Source organism: Syngnathoides biaculeatus, chromosome 8 (assembly GCF_019802595.1).
Source record: "Syngnathoides biaculeatus isolate LvHL_M chromosome 8, ASM1980259v1, whole genome shotgun sequence".
Classification (NCBI taxonomy): Eukaryota; Metazoa; Chordata; class Actinopteri; order Syngnathiformes; family Syngnathidae; genus Syngnathoides; species Syngnathoides biaculeatus.
In genome coordinates, this window is record NC_084647.1 from 11,289,450 (window position 1) to 11,309,598 (window position 20,149).

A 20,149-nucleotide genomic window follows, 5' to 3' on the forward strand; every position below is an offset into this window, starting at 1 on the left:
TGAATACTAGCTGAAAAGATTGATGGATTTTGGCACAGGTTAACGCGTGTCCAAACGCGCTTCCGCGTTCACGAGCCGTCAAAACCGTCACTGTGTGGGATTTATTCCTGATTGAGAACAGATCCAGCAACGAAGTATTCGTATGCGTCCAGACTTTAACACGATTTCAAACTCTTCCGTGTAAATCTCGACGACTTCCTCACCAGATCCATGCGTAGATCCAGTTGTCCAAGACAAGCGGAAGCGAATTAACACTCCAATTTCTTATCGGAGAAAACATCGACTTCGGCATTAAATACGGGTCCTCTATGCCGAGTTTATTTCATTTTTCCACGTACCGTCCTTTATTTTCACCTTCTAAATGTCTGACGGTATCGTACAAGACTCTGGGCGTCGTGCTACAAGACATTTCTGTGTCGTCTTCAACCGACTTAGCATTGAGCAATGCTTAGCTTGACCGGCAATATGGCGACGTAAACAAAAGTCACGTAATTTTATGACGTAGGTGCACTTATTACTGTATTGCTATTTAGCACAATTTAATTTTTTAGACTTTATCAGGCAACTGGTTAGAGCGTTCACACAGTTCTGAAGAGCGGGGTTCAAATTCCGGCCCCGCCAGTGTGAAGTTTGCATGTTTTCCCCGTGCTTGTGTGGGTTTTATCCGGGAACTCCGGTTTCCTCCCGCAACCCAAAAACATGCAACATTCATTGGGGACTCTAAATTGCCCATAGGTGCGACTGTTGTCTGTCTCCTTGTGCCCTGCGATCGGGTGGCAACCAGTTCAGGGTGTACCCCGCCTCCTGCCCGTTGACAGCTGGGATGGGCTCCGGCATTCCCCGTGACCCACGTGAGGATAAGCGGCCCAGAAAGTGAATGAAAATGAATGAATAGATTTTATCATTCAAATGTGGACCAAGCGCATGAACGTTGTCAACTTACCCTTTTTTTTCAGTCTGCCTGAACAGACACCGAGCATGAATTAGATTTTTAATCTGGGAACTGTACAAGAAAAAAAAAAAAAAAAAAAAAAAAAATCACAGACAGCATGATTATTTCCCTATGATTTTTCAGTTTTTCTTGTGTATATTTCATTGTAATATGTCGGGAATTACCAGGCAATTCCCTGAGAGTCGTAATCGGTCGCTTGGGGTTTTGCGCATGGTATGGACAAAAACATCAGAACAGATGTACTTTCCACACACTGTGTAGTAAAAATGGAAGGCAAAACTGTAATATTTTGTTTATGTTCCTCTTTTTTGCAGCACTTTCAGCTTCTTTTCTTTTTCTTCTTCTTTTCTTCAAATAAAATATCAAACAAGACGCGACAAAATGACGAGAAAAACAACAACACACGGCGGCGAGCAAGTGACGAGTGCGACACTCGCTCCCTGCTGCAGTTTCGCCAATTAAGCTGTTGCCAATCTGCATTAGTTTTACAGCTCCATATTTTTAAAATAACAATGAATCCATTGTTGATTATTTTTCCATTGGACAGTCCTCATCCCATCGTTATTCAGTTTAGCCCGTCCCGACCCGAATACGCAAAGACAAGGACAAGTTTGTGGCTGTTTGTTGGGTTTTTCGTGCATTGTTAATCAACTTGAAAAAAGTTCCTATCCTCACTCTTGACTGCATGTATGGAACGCCGTTTCATCAGTTGTTCAGAAAAATTGATATTCAATTTATGCTCCAATTACAAGTAATGTCTTTGTCCTTACTCGTATGACAATTCAGTGCACTAGTAGAATGACTTTTGAGCATTAGTGTAACGGCTGTGTATTAGTTATAACGTTTTTCCCGGTACTAGTGCCATTTTTGGCCAACAAATAGCCAACTAAACATTCCTAGTACGTGGCTGTGGTGCACTAGTAACACTACTCAGCTCGACTAGTAGACACATGTCACATAATAGTTACCTGCTTGAGTTAAAGCTATTTTGAGCAGTTTTTGATATACATAGCCTATGTACTACAATGCTCTGGTCTCACTATCGTATTTTCCGGCCTACAGAGCGCACCAGATTATAAGCCTCACCCAGTACTTTTGTCAAGGAAATACCATTTGGTACATACGTGAGCCGCACCTGTGTAAAAGCCGCAAGTGCCCACATTGAAACACGAGATATTTACAAAAAAAGACGGTACACAGAAAGAGTTTTCAAAGTTTTAATACCTTAACTTAGCTTAACATAGCAACAACACAGTAGCACGAACAGGGCTGGTTAAAAAAAATAAAACATACTGGTAAATAAAAAAAAAAAAGAACAGCTCCGACAGCTTCTCAGTAGCAACACGGTAGCACAGCACTAACTGCGCCGGTTAAAAAAAAAAAAAAAAACATACCTAAATCACTGAGATGCGGCAGTAACACAGCAGAAACACGCTAGCGCAGCGCTAACTGGGCCAGTTAAAAAAACAAAAACATACCGGTAAAAATCACTGAGACACGGCAGTAACACAGCAGCAACACGTTACCACAGCGCTAATGCTAGCACAGTATGGTACACAGAAAGAGTTTTCAAACTTTTAATACCTTAGCTTAGCTGAACATAGCAACAACACGGTAGCACTAACAGGGCCGGTTAAAAAAAACATACGGTAAAAGTCACTTCCTCAGCACATACATTCCACCGGTCTCACTCTTACCTTTTCCGCTCGAGTGCCCACTTGCGGCCGTTGGAAAAAAAATGCACAAATTATCCGCATCACCGCATAAACCGCAGGGTTGAAAGCGTGTGAAAAAAGTCCCGGCTTGTAGGCCGAAAATGACAATATTATATTATTATATGTTTTACAACTGAGGCAAAACCGTGCACTGGCTGTCATCTGTGTACTACAAGCTCTACCTGTTAAACACTCACCAGCAGCTGCTTTTGGAGCTTAAGCCCGAGACACTCTTCGTTTTCTATGCATAAAAATTATGTTCCAGGTTCCGAGAGTGTCTTTCTGATAATTGTCTATTTCAAATGATGTTTTACAGATCTTTTGAAAATTCACAAACAGCCTGTTCGATATTAAAACACAGATGACGAATGTTGCACATAAAAGAGAATGTGCAGTTTTTGTCACGAGCCAGACTTGGCCACTGCCAAGAGGGGCGTGGCCACACCACTGCTCTGGGCGGTGACACCTAATCACCGCTCACAGGTGTTTCACATTGGGACTGTAATTAGACAGGCACTTAAGTTGGGAGTTTTTGCCAGTTCGTTGTTCCACTGACTTAGTGAGTTGCAGTCGTTGACAGTAGGAATCTCCACCACTGAAAAGCGTATCGTGTTTAGTTATCCTCGTCACAGCGTTTCTCTGCCACCACAGTCTAGTCCTGTCCTAGTTTATGTTACATAGTCGAGTCCTAGTTCATGTTTCCCAGTTTGTCTCCTCGTCATCAGACCTCGCTGCATGTCTTTTGGATCCTGCTTAGCTTAGCGTTTCTGTAACTCTGCCTTCTCAGACTGCTTACACTGTGTGTGTGTGTGACCTCAGTTTTGAATAAAACCACGCCTAACATCATGCCCTCTTCTCGGATTCCTGCATTTGGGGTCACCCCCCCCCCCGCACCGGAGGTTAGTGACGGATTTTATGTTTGATACACCTCATTTGTGCGTAAAGCGCAAACATTTTAAAGTGAGAAAGTAGGATCTTGCATTGTATTTAAAATGTTTTGAGATTCCCCATGGGCTATAATCTTTCAAAGACCACAACTTGCACATTTAACAAGGAACCTGTGCAAACTTAGTGAAAACACAGACCGTTCTCTGGAGTGTTGCAAACTCCCAACTGCCTCGTAAAAATAGGTTTACAAATTCCTCTTTGCCCCTTTCAAGACTAACAGGTACACGTTTCTGCGGAAATGCGCAAATGTGTGAACTGGAAATTTGTTGCACCTGTAAGGATTTCTAGATATTTTCACCTTTAGGAAACTCCAGAAGATTTCGTTTTCTTTATTGCTGTCCAACATGACCCAATTATGTAAGGCTGGAGCTGACGATCAAGAATCTCGAGTCAACGTTCCAACTGCTATCCCGTGCATGTTTGATTTGGCAGCACTGCTGTCGCTCTCGAGCGGGGATGCCGGTCTTGGAGGACGACGGCTCCAGAAGCTCATCAAGCAACGAACGCCCCCCCCCCCAACCCCCCGCGGGCGGGCGGGTGGCGAGCACACGTGTCAGGCCGTCGCGGCCGGACTCTGGTCCCGTCTGGCGCAGGAGCATCGCGGTCCGTTTGCGGCTGTGCGCGCGTCGGACGCGTGCGCGTGCTCTCAGTCTTGCGTCGCCGACTCGGTCCCCGCCCTCCGTGTTTACAGTCTTTATGTGCCTTCTTTGGGGTCGGACCGTCGCTCGTCGCATCGGTGTCGTCCTGCCGCTGTTTTTGGTCCAGCAGTGCGCCACTTTGAGCCCAGCACCTTCTTCCTCGTCCGACAGGGGCACTTTCCACCAAAGGCCGCCGTCGACCCCCCCCCCCCCCACCCCCACCCCCCCTCCTCCTCGCCTGCGTGAGAGGAGTCCAGCCCGGCTGGAAGATTCTACCTGGCCTGCCTGCTGGGTGTTTTGCTTACGCGGTATGCTGACCGGCTCCTGCCGGCCCCAGGGACCAGCGGGACGGGGTGCTGTGGCTCAGTGACCGGGGCGAAGGAGGAGGACATCCCTGTCTTCAAGCGGAGACGGAGGTCCAGCTCCATAGCAGCCTCGGAGATGATGGCTCACAGCCAGAGCAACAGCAAGTCCCACCGCAGGACTTCGCTGCCTTGCATTCCGCGGGACCAGGTAAGCTGATTTGCGGACGCGACCTTTAAATGGGGGGGACGTGATGACCTTCCAGACGCCGCGACGCGTGTGCAACTTGCAGCCGCGGGACGCGCGTTTAGCGCGCCGTAACGATTCGCGTATCACCGACTGGCCCACCGCGAGCATCCATGTTTGGGGGGCGTCACTTGCAGCTTACACCCGGCCTGCCTGCCTGATGTTCACTTGCGCTCCGCCGCTGCTGTTCCGTGTGGTCATCCGCGTCGGGCTGGGCTCACTTCGAGCCTTCATGCGGATACAGTACATGCTACGGTATTATTTGATATACACGACGTGTACATTTTTTTTTTTTTTTGCGTGCGGATACGCGCAGAGGTCACAGTGGCATATTTGACCAGTTATGTGCATGGTTTAAAAGCGATGCATGACATTTATCGTTGGAGTTTAGCGGCGAAACGACATTTATCCTCTCCTTGTGTGCAGGGCTGGTTTCAGAGTAAAAGTAGAAAAAAGTACAAGTCAGAACTATGACTCATGCGCCGGTTTGACTGTCTGCTTGCTGTTCTCGAGTGTTGCATCCTAATGGTTAATTGATGTATTTAAAGACACGAAAAGGAGGCCACAAAAAAAACTTACTTTCAAACATATTTAATGTATTTAGAAACAAAACAGGAGAGAGACTTTGCTGTGACTATAAATGTTCATTTTAAATCGAAATTGACGTGGCTTGTGACAGCCTGCAGTGTTTAATAGGGATAAATATAAAAAAATGACATAATTTGAAATATGAATGCCTGAGTAACTATACATCCCATAAGTGAGCAAAATTATGTTTTATGTTGAAAAAATTTTGAAGATTTTATATGGATTAAAATTGTCTTCAGAACTCCGATGTTAACTTTTTTTTTTTTTTTAAAGATTCATTATTGGGTTATTTATTAAGCGGCACGGTGGAGCAGCTGGTAAAAGCAAGCGTTGGCCTCACAGTTCTGAGGTCCCAGGTTCGATCTCGGACCCACCTGTGTGGTGTTTGCATGTTCTTCCCCCGTGCCTGCCTGGGTTTTTCTCCGGTTTCCTCCCGCATCCCCGAAAACATGCAACATTAACTGGACACTCCAAATTGCCCATAGGTGTGATTGTGAGTCACTGTTTGTCTCGATGTGCTCTCCGATTGGCTGGCGACCAGTTCAGGGTGCATCCTGCCTTTTGACAGCCGGGATAGGCTCCAATACTCCCCGCGACCCTGGTGAGGATAAGCGGCAAAGGAAAATGGCTGGATTTATGACCGATTTGACAAGGAGTTTCAAAATTCCAATCTTCATCCACAGTGCTGTCAAACATACGCGTGATGCTGAATATGCAGTATGTATGGTCCATACATATTTACATGAGTGTATATATCAATTCTATCTCTAATTTCACATACCTGTGGCGAGAAAGCAAAGCAAGGAGACTCTGTTGCCGAAATTGCACGTGCGCAGTCGCTGAACGGAGCAATCGATCATCGCTGACACTCCAAATATCTCCACTCTCTCCTTCTCCCTGGCCATTTTCTTTCCCGTGGCCAGCCGCTCCTCGCTTGACAACGGAGCCATGTTTTTGCGGTTCGGTACAAATAAAACGGTACAACGTCGCACGCGCGGCCTCAAACCCCGATTTTTTTTTTTTTTTTTTTTTTTTTTTTTTTTTTTTTTTGTGCACGCGGTCGGGTGGGAGCGCGGCGATCAATCACTCGGTACGCGGCCGAGCGTCGCCCACTGCAATTTATTTTGTCGATTTGTTGTACTCATCTGGCGACGGTCCACTTGAGTCGGCCACGTGGCGCGGGCTCGAGTCAGACGGGATACATAGACTGTTAAGATGAAGCGATAACATCTGATGTCAGATGAGAGCGCGTCTTTTGAGTTTCATGCTTAAAAGCCCTCTTCAAAGATACTTTGCCGCTATTACTCGCATACCTCCTAGGAACTGGCTGTTCTTGTCTCTCCTCGAATATAAATTTTGTCTCCGAGCTGACATTCCTTTCAAGCTTAGAACTTGTCGACTGAGGTTCGGCGCTTTATCGTCTTATCTTTTCTGGAAGCCGGTTGTTTATTGGCAGTTGGTATAAAAGAGCACTTACGCTGTTTGTGAATATATATATATATGTGTGTATTTTTTTCGTTATCCGTTGCTCTGGTTCTCGTCCAGGAGATTGTGCGTTTTGCCTCGTCACTATAGCAAATGTTCTCGGGCGATTGTATTTTTTTTTTCTTCCAAAAACGATCACGAGAAACGATCGCAGCGCTGATGTCTTTTTATGACACTGGTATTGGATATTTTTGGGATCAAGTCACATGTATCTGATTCTAGTAATAATGAATATTGTCATCGTATTGTAGAACAATAAATATATCTTAGCGTTTGCATGTTCTCTCCATGCCTGCTTGGGTTTTCTCCTGGCACTCCGGTTTTCTCCCACGTCCTAAAAAGATGCAACATTAATTGGACATTCTAAATTGCCCATAGGTGTGATTGTGAGTGTGGCTGTTTGTCTCCATGTGGCCTGCGATTGGCTGGCGACCAGTTCAGGGTGTACCCCGCCTCCTGCTCGTTGACTGCTGGGATAGGCTCCAGCACTCCCCGTGACCCTCATGAGCATAAGCGGCAAAGAAAGTGGATGGATGGATAAATAAAACAAATACAGGTTGCTGTATTTGACGGCTATATTTTGACGATAACAGATATTTGCTTTCAACCAAAGGCTATGTGATGTTAGCGAGCAGCTAGCTGGCCTAATTAAAATGTGGGAAGCATAGACCAGTCACTCATATTTGAAAAATGTATGGGTGTGGTCAGTCATGCCCGCAGATATAAAGTTACGGGTGTGGTCCACCAGTCATGGCCGCAGACATAAAGTTGCAAGTGTGTGTTTTTTTGGTAATTATGAGTGTACCCCTTTAAGAGCAGAGGGGGGCGGTATCAGGTAAAATAGGAAGTAGAAGTAGGCAGAACAGCAGCTAATTGTTAAAGACCGTGTGCTTCCAGGTTGAAAATACAAAAAAAGACGTCAGGCTGTGGTTCACTGCGCTGGATCGGTTTTCATGTGCGCAATTGCGCAGTGGGGCAGCTTAGAGAGAATATTGGTCAAAACTATGCAAAATAAGTGAGGTCTTTCAATATCTATCTATTTCTACTTGTAACAAATTTTACGCGCGGGATTTTTCGCGCTCAACTGTGCAGATTTGCGATGGCGTGTGGGCGCATACATGCCTGTCAAATCACAGTGACTGATTATACATTACCCATTACAATTCCTACACTGTTTACCTGATTTTTATATGTAAATAACTTCAATTTATAGATGGAAGTCTCCAGTATTAAAGTAGTAGTTTACATTTTTTTTTTTTGTGTGTGTGTCAATATTTGTTTGCCCGCCGATTGGGTAATCACAGAGCGAACAGACTGTTTTTATTATATGGTTTGATTCAACATTTTGGGTTTTTGACGATACAGTACGATGTTTACTTTTGTTGAATGTGACAGTTTTACAGTAAACTTTGGTTCAGAGTGACAAATAACTTGAAGCAAGCACGCTTGGCTCTTGTTTGGAGAAACATTTGAGCGAGTGAGTCCTTTCATCAAACGCTGAGTAACAATTTTTAACAAAAAATCACGTGTAAATGCGTACAAATGTGTTTAAATTATGTAGAAGGGAGCGGCACGGTGGGTCAGCTGGTAAAGCGTTGGCCTCACAGTTCTGAGATGCAAGGTTCAATCCCGGGCATGCCTGTGTGGAGTTTGCATGTTCTCCCACCTGCCTGGGCACTCTGGTTTCCTCCCAGATCCCCAAAAACATGCAACATTAATTGGACACTCTAAATTGCCCGTAGGTGTGATTGCGAGTGCAGTTGTTTGTCTCCATGTGCCCTGCGATTGGCTGGCAACCAGATCAGGGTGCATCCCTGCCTCCTGCCTGTTTACAGCTCGGATAGGCTCCAGCACTCCATGCAACCCTCGTGAGCATAAGCGGCTAAGAAAATGGATGTTTTGTCAAAGTATCTTGTATCCTGATCCTAGATTACCAAACTAGTAGACTGTCTGGAATGCTGTGCTAAAGTTTCACAACTCTTCGGTGTAACTCCTAGCTTTGGTGCCAATGTTAGGACAATTCTTGAAAATAACCATCATACCATATTTCACTTTTTACAGAATGTTCACCTTTTGACATTTCCTCCTCTTATGAAATATAATGCTACATAAAAGCTCTGTAATGGTGCTGTGAAATGGAACGACGGTCACTCAGGTTGCAAACTGAAGCTTAGGATGTTGCCGGGCTACACAAACAGAAGCGATAAGCAAACATTTAGCCTTGTGTCTTCTTCTACTACTAGTACTACTTCCTCTTTTGTATTTCTGGCAGTTTGGATGTCGCGTGAAACCGTTGCTGCTCTTTACAGGTCATTCGAGGTACACCAGGTTTTGGGTTTTTGTCAGTGGCGGGATCATCAAGTGACAAGTGCGCTTTGTTGGTCATTCCTACACCACATACAATATGAACGATAATACAAACTGATTTAAAAAAAAACGAAAAAAACTCAAATATGGATTGCCCCTCATGGTTCCATTAAGATGTTAACAAGATTTGCGTGTTCACCGAGCGTAGTATAAACTACATTGAACATTATCCCTCCGCCTCGAAGTCCTGCATTTTGGTCAGCCCCCGTACCGGAGGTATGTGGGAGATATGTTTGATGTCCTTCAAATTCTCGTATTTATTTAGTTAGTTTCATCACAGTTTTAATTTTGAACAGCCAAACATCACCAGATTTCATATTGTGCGATCATTGATGATCCCAATCCCCAAATTCTCATCAAAGGTTTGGTTCAGTGAAACTTGGAGCCGAGGACTTGACTGTCCTACGTAACCACGGAAATGATGGGGCGGGATGGAAGACCATAGTCGGACAAACGTTTGAAAAAAATATATATATCCATCCATCCATAGCTGAACCGCTAATCCTCACAAGGGTCACTTTAGTACTCACACTTAGCTTTTCCTCTCATATCCATGCACGTTTTTGGGACACGGGACGAAATCGCAGTCCCTGGAGAAACCCACGGCAAACTCCACAGAGGCAGGACCGGGATTTGAACCCAGGGCCTCAGCACTGTGAGGCAGTTGCATCCCCCGCCATGGATAAGAACATGACAGTCAATTGATGTCACTGTTTCTCCCATCATTTAATAACGATAACGCCCCATGAAAGTACATATTTGTGAGTGGACGATTTAGAGGGAAGGCAGCTGTTGTTTTAATAAGGAAAACATTTTAAAAAATGGATTTAACCGCCTTTTCAGGTCCATCAATGCCTTTGAGGTTGCACTTTAATTGTAAGAAAAACGTTACAATCGAGGAGTAAATGTTTTTTCTCTTCAATATTTAACCCTTTACAAATAGAGGTCAGATCTCAGATAAGGCGACGCTCTGTTGCATAACATATTCATCATCACATCATTTGCAGTATCTGTGTCAGGGAGGGCGGGAGGGAGACTTTCGGAAGATTTTAAAGCAAAGACGTGTGCTCAGAAGTCTATTTGAGGGGAGGCCCACATTCTGTCTTTGACGCAAATGAATTTCCTGAGAGACGCAAAACCTGTTCCGGTTTCCAGAGCGCGCCGAGTTCATCAAGGCTTATTAGCGCTTCCTCGGGGACCGCTGAGGAAAATTGGCCTTCGTTTTCAAATAAATACACAACATTTTGAGGGTTTAACTGCTTGATGGGAAGCCAATAACGTTTGAATTAATGGGATAAACGTGGGGATCTGTAACGCTTCCTTAAATCATTCGACGCATTCCTTGAACGGAGTTTGTGACTCGCGAGCGGGGCGTAATTACACAAAATTAACATTTACCGATCATCAGTCACTGTATTAATGTACAGTCGTGTCTCGCATCTTTTGTGAAGGTGCTTCTGAAATATTCATGATGATAATGATCTGTTGCTGCGCGCTTCAAAGTAACTTAAGATCTGTCAAATATTCTCGACTGTCTGAAGGAAAGACATGCCAGAAATCATCAAAGCAAAAGCTTTTCGCGAGATTATGTTTTGGATTTTCATTAAAAAAAAAATTATATTTGGTGCTTGCAGAAAATATCAGTACATTCTGCCGTGGTTCATACCACAAATGTGACGAACAACATTTTGTCATCTGGCTACCTTTTGGCATCTTGTTACAGTAAATCTCACAATCAATCTTGCATGTGAGTTGTGTGTGTGTCAAATCCAGACATTAATATTTATAAATACGTATATCCCAAGGTATTACACGTACATCACGATTTCGGACACCATACTTCATGCAAATTTGTGAAAGGAAAAGAAAAGTAGGCCGTTTTGGAACCTTTCTTGAAAGCCACAAATATGAAAACATATGGAATTGCAGGGGAAAACTAAATCTGATACATGCAAATATTAGATTCAGTGTATGATTTTTTTTTAAGGAATAAGCAAAAGCTGAAAAATATGCCTTCTGACATTTTAAGCATCCCAAACAGTGAAATGATTCAAATGTGGGAAAAAAAATACACTCTCCCCTATAATACAGAATGATAAAACAATGATTAATAGCAAAGTAAAACGTCTTCTTCTTCTTTTCCTTTCGGCTTGTCCCGTTAGGGGTCACCACAGTGTGTCATCTTTTTCCATCTTAGCCTATCTCGTGCATCTTCCTCTCTAACCACCCACTGACGTCATGTCTTCCCTCACCACATCCATCAACCTTTTCTTTGGTCTTCCTCTCGCTCTCTTCCCTGGTAGCTCCATCCTCAGCACCCTTCTACCAATATACTCACTCTCTCGCCTCTGAACGTGTCCAAACCATCGAAGTCTGCTCTCTCGAACTCATTTCTAATCCTATCCGACCTGTTCACACCATGCGAGAACCTCAACACCTTCATTTCTGCAACCTCCAGTTCTGCTTCCTTTTCTCTCTTCAGTGCCACCGTCTGTAATCCGTACATCATGGCTGACCTCCAGACACCTTCCGCCAGCTGTTCCACCCCGCTTGGACCCGTTTCTTCACTTCCTTCCCACACTCTCCATTGCTCTGTATTCTTGACCCCAAGTACTTGAAGTCGTCCACCCTCGCCATCTCTTCTCCCTGGAGCCTCACTCTTCCCCCTCCACCCCTCTCATTCACGCACATATATTCTGTTTTACTTCGGCTAATCTTCATTCCTCTCTTTTCCAGTGCGTGCCTCCATTTTACTAATTTTTCCTCCACCTGCTCCCTGCATATCACAATATCATCTGCAAACATCATAGTACAAGGGGATTCCAGTCTAACCTCATCAGTCAGCCTTTCTATTACTACCGCAAACAGGAAGGGGCTCAGAGCTGATCCCTCATGAAGTCCCACCGCCACCTTAAATTCTTCTGACACACCGCTGTTCTGCTGTAATCGCAAAGTAAAACCAAAGTTTAAAAAAGTACATCTTCACAAATCACTTATAATTATCAATTAATTATAATAATATCCATCCATCCATTTTCTAAGCCACTTATCCTCATGAGGGTCGCGGAAGTGCCGGAGACTATCCCAGCTGTCATCAAGGCAGGAGGCAGGATACACCCTGAACTGGTTGCCAATCAATCGTAGGGGACATAGAGACAGAAAACAGTCGTACTCTCGATCACACCTACGGGCAATTTAGAATCTCGATTAAATGCAAGTTTTTGGGATGTGGGAAGAAACCCACGCAGGCACGGTGAGAACATGCAAACTCCACGCAGGCAGGGATTTGAACTCTGGTCCTCAGAACTGTGAGGTCAACGCTCTAAACAGTTGCACCATCGTGCCGCCCTTAAACAAACAAATAATAATAAAAACTGGAAAGCAACTGTAAGAACAAAAATATGAAAATGTGCATTCCGTCTGAAGCTGCTATTAAACAGCAAAGTCTGTTAGTGGCCATATTGACGTTCGCATAGAAGTCCTGCACGACGGGGGAAGGATTTTGGAACGAGGGAGGTTTAGGGGAAAGGCGACGTGTTGAAAGACGAGGGAGGAAACGGGGGGGGGGCGGCGGTCGGCTGCCAAGCACAGCAGAAGTGTTGATGGCAAAAGGACAACGAGCCGGTCGCAGCGCTCAAACTAAACATATCGCTCTCGAGCACTCGCCCGGACTCTGACAAACGGCGCCGAAGAGAGTTTACCCTCAATCGCGCGTTGTTTGTCGGGCCTCGGGTTTTGTTTACGTTCGTTTTGTCACCGGGCGACGCGGACGTGGCTCTTTTCTCGTGGAGAGGCCAGCCCCGGAAAAAAAAAAAAAAAAAAAAGTGTGAAAGTAAGTTTGCTGCCGCTTGCTTCTGAAAAGGCAGCAGCAAACACTTTTAACCTGGCGTGTATACACATACACACTCTCACAAACATATAGTGGCTTTCCCTGCTGGCTGTCCGGCTGAGGTTTGGTGGCCTTGGACAAGGATTGCCTTGTTACTTACTCAAAGGTGTGTTTAAGCTCCAAAATATGCTCGGTGAGAGGCGGGCGGGCTTCGTCTGGGCGCGTGCGTGCCGGATCTACTGTAAATTCATCCATATATCCATCTTTACACCCGCACAATCTCGCTCCTGTTCCGTTCAGTCAAGCGGCAACCGTCCCGATATTTGAATGACATGACGAGGATGTCGCAGTTGAGCCAAGATCTCTGCTGAGGGTGAGCTGTTGACAAAAGGGGCAGATAAATTTCGCGTCTCGTGGAGGAGGATAAACAAAGTGGCGGTGCCGTTATGATCTAAAGGGTTTGCTGATCGTCGGTGATGTCATCGTGACACAAAGTGAAAATAATTTCATTCACGTTTATGCTTCAGCGCGAACGAATACGGCTCCAATTTGGGTACTGAGATTACACAGATGATGATTTTAGTCCACTGAAGTCGTCACCAGGGGCGTCCCAGGTCACACATTCACAACATTCGGTCCAAATTCAGCAGGATTTATTTATTGTACGGTCGTGCAGGTCGGAGCCTCCTCGATTTTGTTGGCACCAGTTCGGGAACCGAATGTCAACTCGCTAGTACTTCATTACTTTCAGTACTTATTCAGGGTTCATTCATGGAGCTAATAACCAAAGACGGTGCAATCGTACCCACTGAAAAAACTGAAAATACAAAATCGTCAATTTTGTTAATTTTGCTGTTGACCTTCTGTTCAGAAAACAGTAAATTGCGCAAGATGTAGTGAAACACAACCGTCGTCCATGCGCTTTCAAATGTTTACAGAGGGTCAAACTTTGATTTTTTTCCTTTATTTTACAGTACCTGTACAGGGAGTCTTCAGTCTACGACTGAGATCCGTTCCTACAGTGGCGACTTAACCTGAATTTCAGCTTAAGTAGGATTCCACCATTAAAGTCAAAATTTACATCAAGATACTTTGTATAAAAAAAAAAACAAATACATGGAAATAAACAAAATGACGTACTTAGCATTACTGCCAAGATGTGGATGAAGAAGACGAAGGGGATGCCGTCCTTAGCTATTGCCAAGGAACCTGGTCCTCAATCCTCTCCATCTCGACAAATACCAAAGAACCTTGATTTGTGGACATTGTATCCGACGCGGGAACGGAACCCTTCACATGTGCTAAAATACGGGCTTTGTCTTTAATAATTGTCACCACGGTCAACCGATTGAAGCCTTGGTGTTGTTGGCGTCTCTCCTTTCTCCAATCGTTTCATGATCTTGAGCTTCGTTTCCATGGTCATGGATTTTCTTTTGGCTGCAGAAGACACGGCTTTCTTATTTGGGGCGATAATGTCTAAAAAGGAGGGTAAAAAAATGCAAAGACACGGATAAGTATTAGCCAGACAAAATGGTGGACGGGCGACGGGCGTTGTAAAGTCGAAACGTCTTGGGTCGAGACCGTCTTAACCCGAGGACTCCCTGTATTTACCTTTTGAGCGTACCCTTAGATTTTGCTGAATGTTGTCTCCCTGGCTAGTTTATGAATAGCCGTTCCTGCAAGTTGTTTTGGACCTTAAAGAATTTCTAAACCTTCCGACATCTGCTCCGTGCTCTGGGGTCCATCACAAACTCACAACCTATAAGAGCAACAATACTTACTGTTCTGTCTAATGCAATTAATTAAAGTAGAAAAAGATTTCTTTGTAGTATGGTTCAGTGCAAATTCGGTCCTCTATTTAGTGCTTCCTTCTCGGAGAGATGTACAGCATAAACAATCAAGCATAGCAAATTATTGTATACTCGGAGTGCACTCGCGAGCACACATCAGCTAAATATTTATTGCAAATGCTACCATGTGTTCCTACTGCGGGTCTATTACTGAGCAGCCATGCATCACAGAAGACGTTTTGTGTGTGGCTGCACGCTCGGAGTTACGGTACTTCCTCGTGGCTTGTACTCTTGTCGACAGTCGACTGACATTGTTTGTCTAGGATTGTCCAACTTGCCCGTAGATTACCCAATCAAATAATCACGCGCATAATTGAATCCCGTGCATCTGGAAGCGCTTTGATTTCTCTTCCGTCATGGCTCATAATGCTCAGGTGCGTGTCTCACTCACAGATGTTGCAGTCGCACGTTGGTGAAATACGCGGAGTGGCGGCAGTACACAGTCGGCCCGCGATGTCATATCACATTTATTAATCTGCTTTTCCCTCTCTGGAATACCATCCTAATCCAGGTGAAAAGCACATTTTTGTTTATGTAAATAGTTAGGTCTGATGTGACACAAGTTGACCTTTTATGGAGGGGTGGGAAACATGATTGATTTATGTACTATACAACATACTTGTGTGCAGAGGTACCCGTGAATCTCAATGAATCACAATATATTTATTCGAATTTATTACCTGCATAAGTTGTGCAACAGAAACCGTATGATTCATTGTTCTTCATATATATCATACATATTATTTGTATGTAAAGTGAAGAAAATGAGTATTTAAACACCCTGCTATTTTGCAAGTTCTCCCACTTAAAAATCATGGAGGGGTCTGAAATTTTCGTCGTAGGTGCAAATCCATCCACTGTGAGAGAGATCACCTTAAAAGAAAAATCCAGAAATCATAATGTATATTTTTTTGAACGATTTATTTGTGTGATACAGCTGCAAGTAAGTATTTGAACACCTGTCTATCAGCTAGAACTCTGACCCTCAAAGACCAGTTAGTCCGCCTTTGAAAGTCCACCTGCACTCCGTGTATAATCCTGAATCAGATGCACTTGTGTGAGGTCTTTAGCTTGCATAAAGACACTTGTCCACCCCATACAATCAGTAAGACTCAAATTTGTAACGAGGCCAAGACCAACGAGCTGTCCAAAGACACCAGAGACAAAATTGTACAACTCAACTTGCCAAGCAGCCAGGTGAAAAAAGGTCCACAGTTGGAGCAATCTTTGGAAAATGGAAGAAGCTAAACATGATGGTCAGTCTCAATCGGAGCGGACCCCATGCAAGATGTCACCTCGTGGGGTTTCAGTGATCCTTAGAAAGGTTAAGAGTCAGCCCAGGACTCCACAACAGGACTTGGTCAATGACCTGAAAAGAGCTGGGACCACCGTTTCCAAGGTGACTGTTGGTAATACGCTCAGACTTCATGGTTTGAAATCATGCATGGCATGTAAGGTTCCCCTGCTGAAGCCAGCATGTGTCAAGGCTCTTCTTAAATTTGCCAGTGACCATTTGGGTGATACAGAGGAGTCATGGGAGAAAGTTTTGTGGTCAGATGAGACCAAAATTTAATTTTTTTTGGTCATAATTCCTGTGTTAGGGGGCAGACGAATGATGAGTTCCATCCCAAGAACACCGTCCCTACTGTGAAGCATGGGGTGCTAGCATCATGCTTTGGGGGTGTTTTTCTGCACATGGGACAGGAGGAATGCATTGTATTAAGGAGAGGATGACCGTGGCCATGTATTGTGAGATTTTGGGGAACAACCTTTTTCCCTCAGTTAGAGTATTGAAGATGAGTCGTGGGTGGGTCTTTCAACATGACAATGACCCGAAGCACACAGCCAGGAAAACCGAGGAGTGGCTCCGTAAGAAGCATATCAAGGTTCCCTGCGTGGCCAAGCCAGTCTCCAGATCTAAACCCAAGAGAAAATCTTTGGAGGGAGCTGAAACTCTGTGTTTCTCAGCGACAGCCCAGAAACCTGTCTGATCTAGAGAAGATCTGTGAAAACCTGGTGAACAACTACAGGAAACATTTGACCTCTAACCCTAACCCATGCACCTACGATGAAAATTTCAGACCCCTCCATGATTTCTAAGTGGGAGAACTTGCAATATAGCAGGGTGTTGAAATACTTATTTTCTTCACTGTATATTATGTGTATGTGTATGTGTATAGGCTGCAAAAAAATCTTCTGAAATTTAGAAAGGTGTGCCCCTAAAGAATGAAATAATTAGTAAAACTATTCCTCAAAGGAAAGAAAATATTCTGAGCCTCGTGTGTGCGCATAAGTGTTCGATAAAAAAGGAATATCAATTACATAAGTAGATCAAAGGCAGAGAATGGACTGTATGCCAGCGTGCAGCAGCTCCTAATTTCGGATAAAGTATTCCATCGGTCTGGACCCGAAATGCTCGGCACTGTCAATGTCAATCAATGAGAGCAGAAAGCTGACAGAGGGAAGTGGGTTATGGGAGCCGTGACGCACTCGGCTCCTGCAGTCCTCGGAGTAGGATGACGAGCTGGCGTCAGTAGCCTTACATGGCTACAACAACGTGCGGTAAAAGCACTCCACTTAGCAGGGGGAGTCGTGAAGGGCGGGCGGGGTTGGGGGGGAGAGAGATGGGAGGTTCTCGGAGGAAATGATGTGTGTGAATTTCAAATGAGCTTCGTGCATTGCAGGACCTGGTAGCGCTTGGTGCGTTTTAGTCGGCAAAGGCAAGATGAAATGTAGACGCCATGATGGCTGGAATGTGCGGTTGTCGTGAACCAAGGGTGCGGGGCTGGACCCAAATGCAGGACTCCGAGACGAGGGCATGATGTTTGGTGTAGTTTTATTGAAGGCTGAGGTCATACACGGTGTAAGCAGTCCGAGAAGGCAGAGGCACAACAACGCTAGGCTATAAGCAAAATCCAAAAACATAAACATGAACACATCTGATGACCAGGAGGCAAACTTGGAAACATGAACTAAGACGGGACTAAACTAGGGTGGCGTAGAATCGCTGTGACGAGGATAGGTCAAACGACACTTTCTCTCGGTGGTGGTGATTCCTGCTGGCACTGAACGCAACTCGTTAACTCAAGGCAACGAACTGGCAAAAGGCAGTCACAAAACTCCAACTTAAATACTTGGTCCAATCACAGTGCTTCGTGCAAAACAGCTGTGACCGTTGACAGGTGTCAGAGATGAGACCGCCCAAAGCGGTGGCCAGGCCACGCCCCTTTTGGCCGTGGTCCATTCTTGTTCATGACAGCACTGTTATTAGGCTAACATTTTTTTTTCCATGTACCTTGCGATGCAGTACCACAAGTGAGCCCTGACCTCACAAACGTTCTTTTGAATGAAGAGATGACAAAAAGCCCAATGGCAAAATCTTTAAACATCCATCCATCCATTATTCAAGCCGCTTATCCTCACAAAGGTCCCAGGGCTGCTTGAGCCTATCCCAGGCACCTTTTGGTTTACCCACCTTGAACTGGTTACCAGCCAATCGGAGGGAACATAGAAACAAACAACCAATCACACCTAGGGGCAATTTAGAGTCTCCGATGAATGCATGTTTTTGAGTGCCCAGAGAAAACCCACCCAGGCAAAAAGAGAACATGCAAACGCCACACAGGCAGGTCCGGAATCGAACCCAGGAGCTCAGAACTGTGAGGCTAATGCTCTAACCAGATGTGCACATGTGCCGCCAAGGTTGTAATCAAACTCATATTTTCTTTCAATTCCACAACCACGTCATCAGCTGAAAATATATTGGCCAATATTACAACTTCACTGACACAGAATGTGGAAGCACAGCTGGTAAAGCGTTCGCCTCAGAGTTCTGAGGACCCGGGTTCGATCCCGGCCCCGCCTGTGTGGAGTTTGAATCTTCTCCCCGTGCCTGCGTGGGTTTCCTCCCACGTCCCAAAAACATGCGACATCAATTGGACACCCTAAATTGCCCATAGATGTGATTTTTGACCGCGACTGTTTGTCTCCGTGTGCCCCGCGATTGGCTGGCGACCAGCTCAGGGTCTACCCCGCCCCCTGCCCGTCGACAGCCGGGATAGGCCCCGGCTTTCCCCGCGACCCTCGTGAGGATAAGCGGCAAAGAAAATGGATGCCACGCTCACTATAGTAATAACAAAAGGTCATCATGTATCACACAACATAGGGAGAATGTAAAAAAGTCATGCAGAATTGTACATTTGCTGACAGATGCATGCATGCATTTATTTGACATTACATGCAAAGGCTTAGTCATGCAACTTCACTGTGACACACACACACACGCACACTTGCCAGAGGCGCCGTCCGTGGCCGCCATCAACACAATCCATTCAAAGCGGACACAAAAGGGCGGGGATGGAATTGTGATGTGAATATCAGCTCCCTAAAAATATGTATTTGGATATGAATTATTCAAAATTGTATTAGCCTTCGGTCGTGGCAAATGTATCTGCGAACTATTTATCGCGGGAATTTCAGGCGCTCGTGTTCAAGTGATTTATTTTACTCCCTTCTCTGAATTTTACTTACCGTGGAGTCCTAAAAACGAGGAAAACGACTAATCGTGAAGAAACGAAGATGAATAATACAAGCAAGTATTGCTGACTATAATTCACAGATGTATCCCATATATCCGTTCATTTTTCATACTGCTTATCCTCGCAAGGTTTCCGGGCATGCTGAACCCTATCCCACCTTTCTTTGAGCAAGAGGCCGGGTACCCCCAGAACTGGTCGCCAGCCAATCGCAGGCCACATATAAACAAATAAAACATTCACACCTATGGGAAATTTAGAGTCTTCAATTTACCTACAATACATCTTTTGGGCAAAACGGAGTACCCGGAGGAAACCCACGCAGGCACACAAATAAGGTGTAAGACCCGATTTGAACCCAGGTCCTCAGACCTGTGAGGCAGCTGTGCTAATCAGTCTTCCACCCTGTCATATACATATCATATTTATCCAGAATTTTTTTTCATCACCTTTTTCATTTCACCCTATGCATTACCTTTGCTTGACGGTGTTACTTTTCAGCATTGCAAGTGGCTTTTATTTACATTATTTTAGTTTGAAGTTCATTGTCATGTTTCGAAGACATCTGTTTTGAGGTCAAAGTTTGGGCCAATCACAGTTAGCCCCTCCCCCTTAGCCCCTCCCTTTTATCTTTCCCCTTCCTCTGAGCTCTTCATTTACGGGTTAGGGAATATAAATAGTTTGTTGACTCCC

General features: G+C 44.8%; 1 protein-coding gene across 2 annotated transcripts in view; it reads left to right on the forward strand.

The window, feature by feature from the left end:
- Nucleotides 1-4,474: 4,474 nt before the first annotated feature.
- Nucleotides 4,475-20,149, forward strand: part of pde3a (phosphodiesterase 3A, cGMP-inhibited) — a 57,723-nt gene continuing 42,048 nt past the window's right edge. For both annotated transcript variants that reach the window (XM_061828407.1, XM_061828408.1), the window contains exon 1: nt 4,475-4,766. In XM_061828407.1, the coding sequence (XP_061684391.1) occupies nt 4,695-4,766 (72 nt within the window). In that variant the 5' untranslated portion in view covers nt 4,475-4,694. The remainder of the gene's footprint in view (nt 4,767-20,149) is intronic.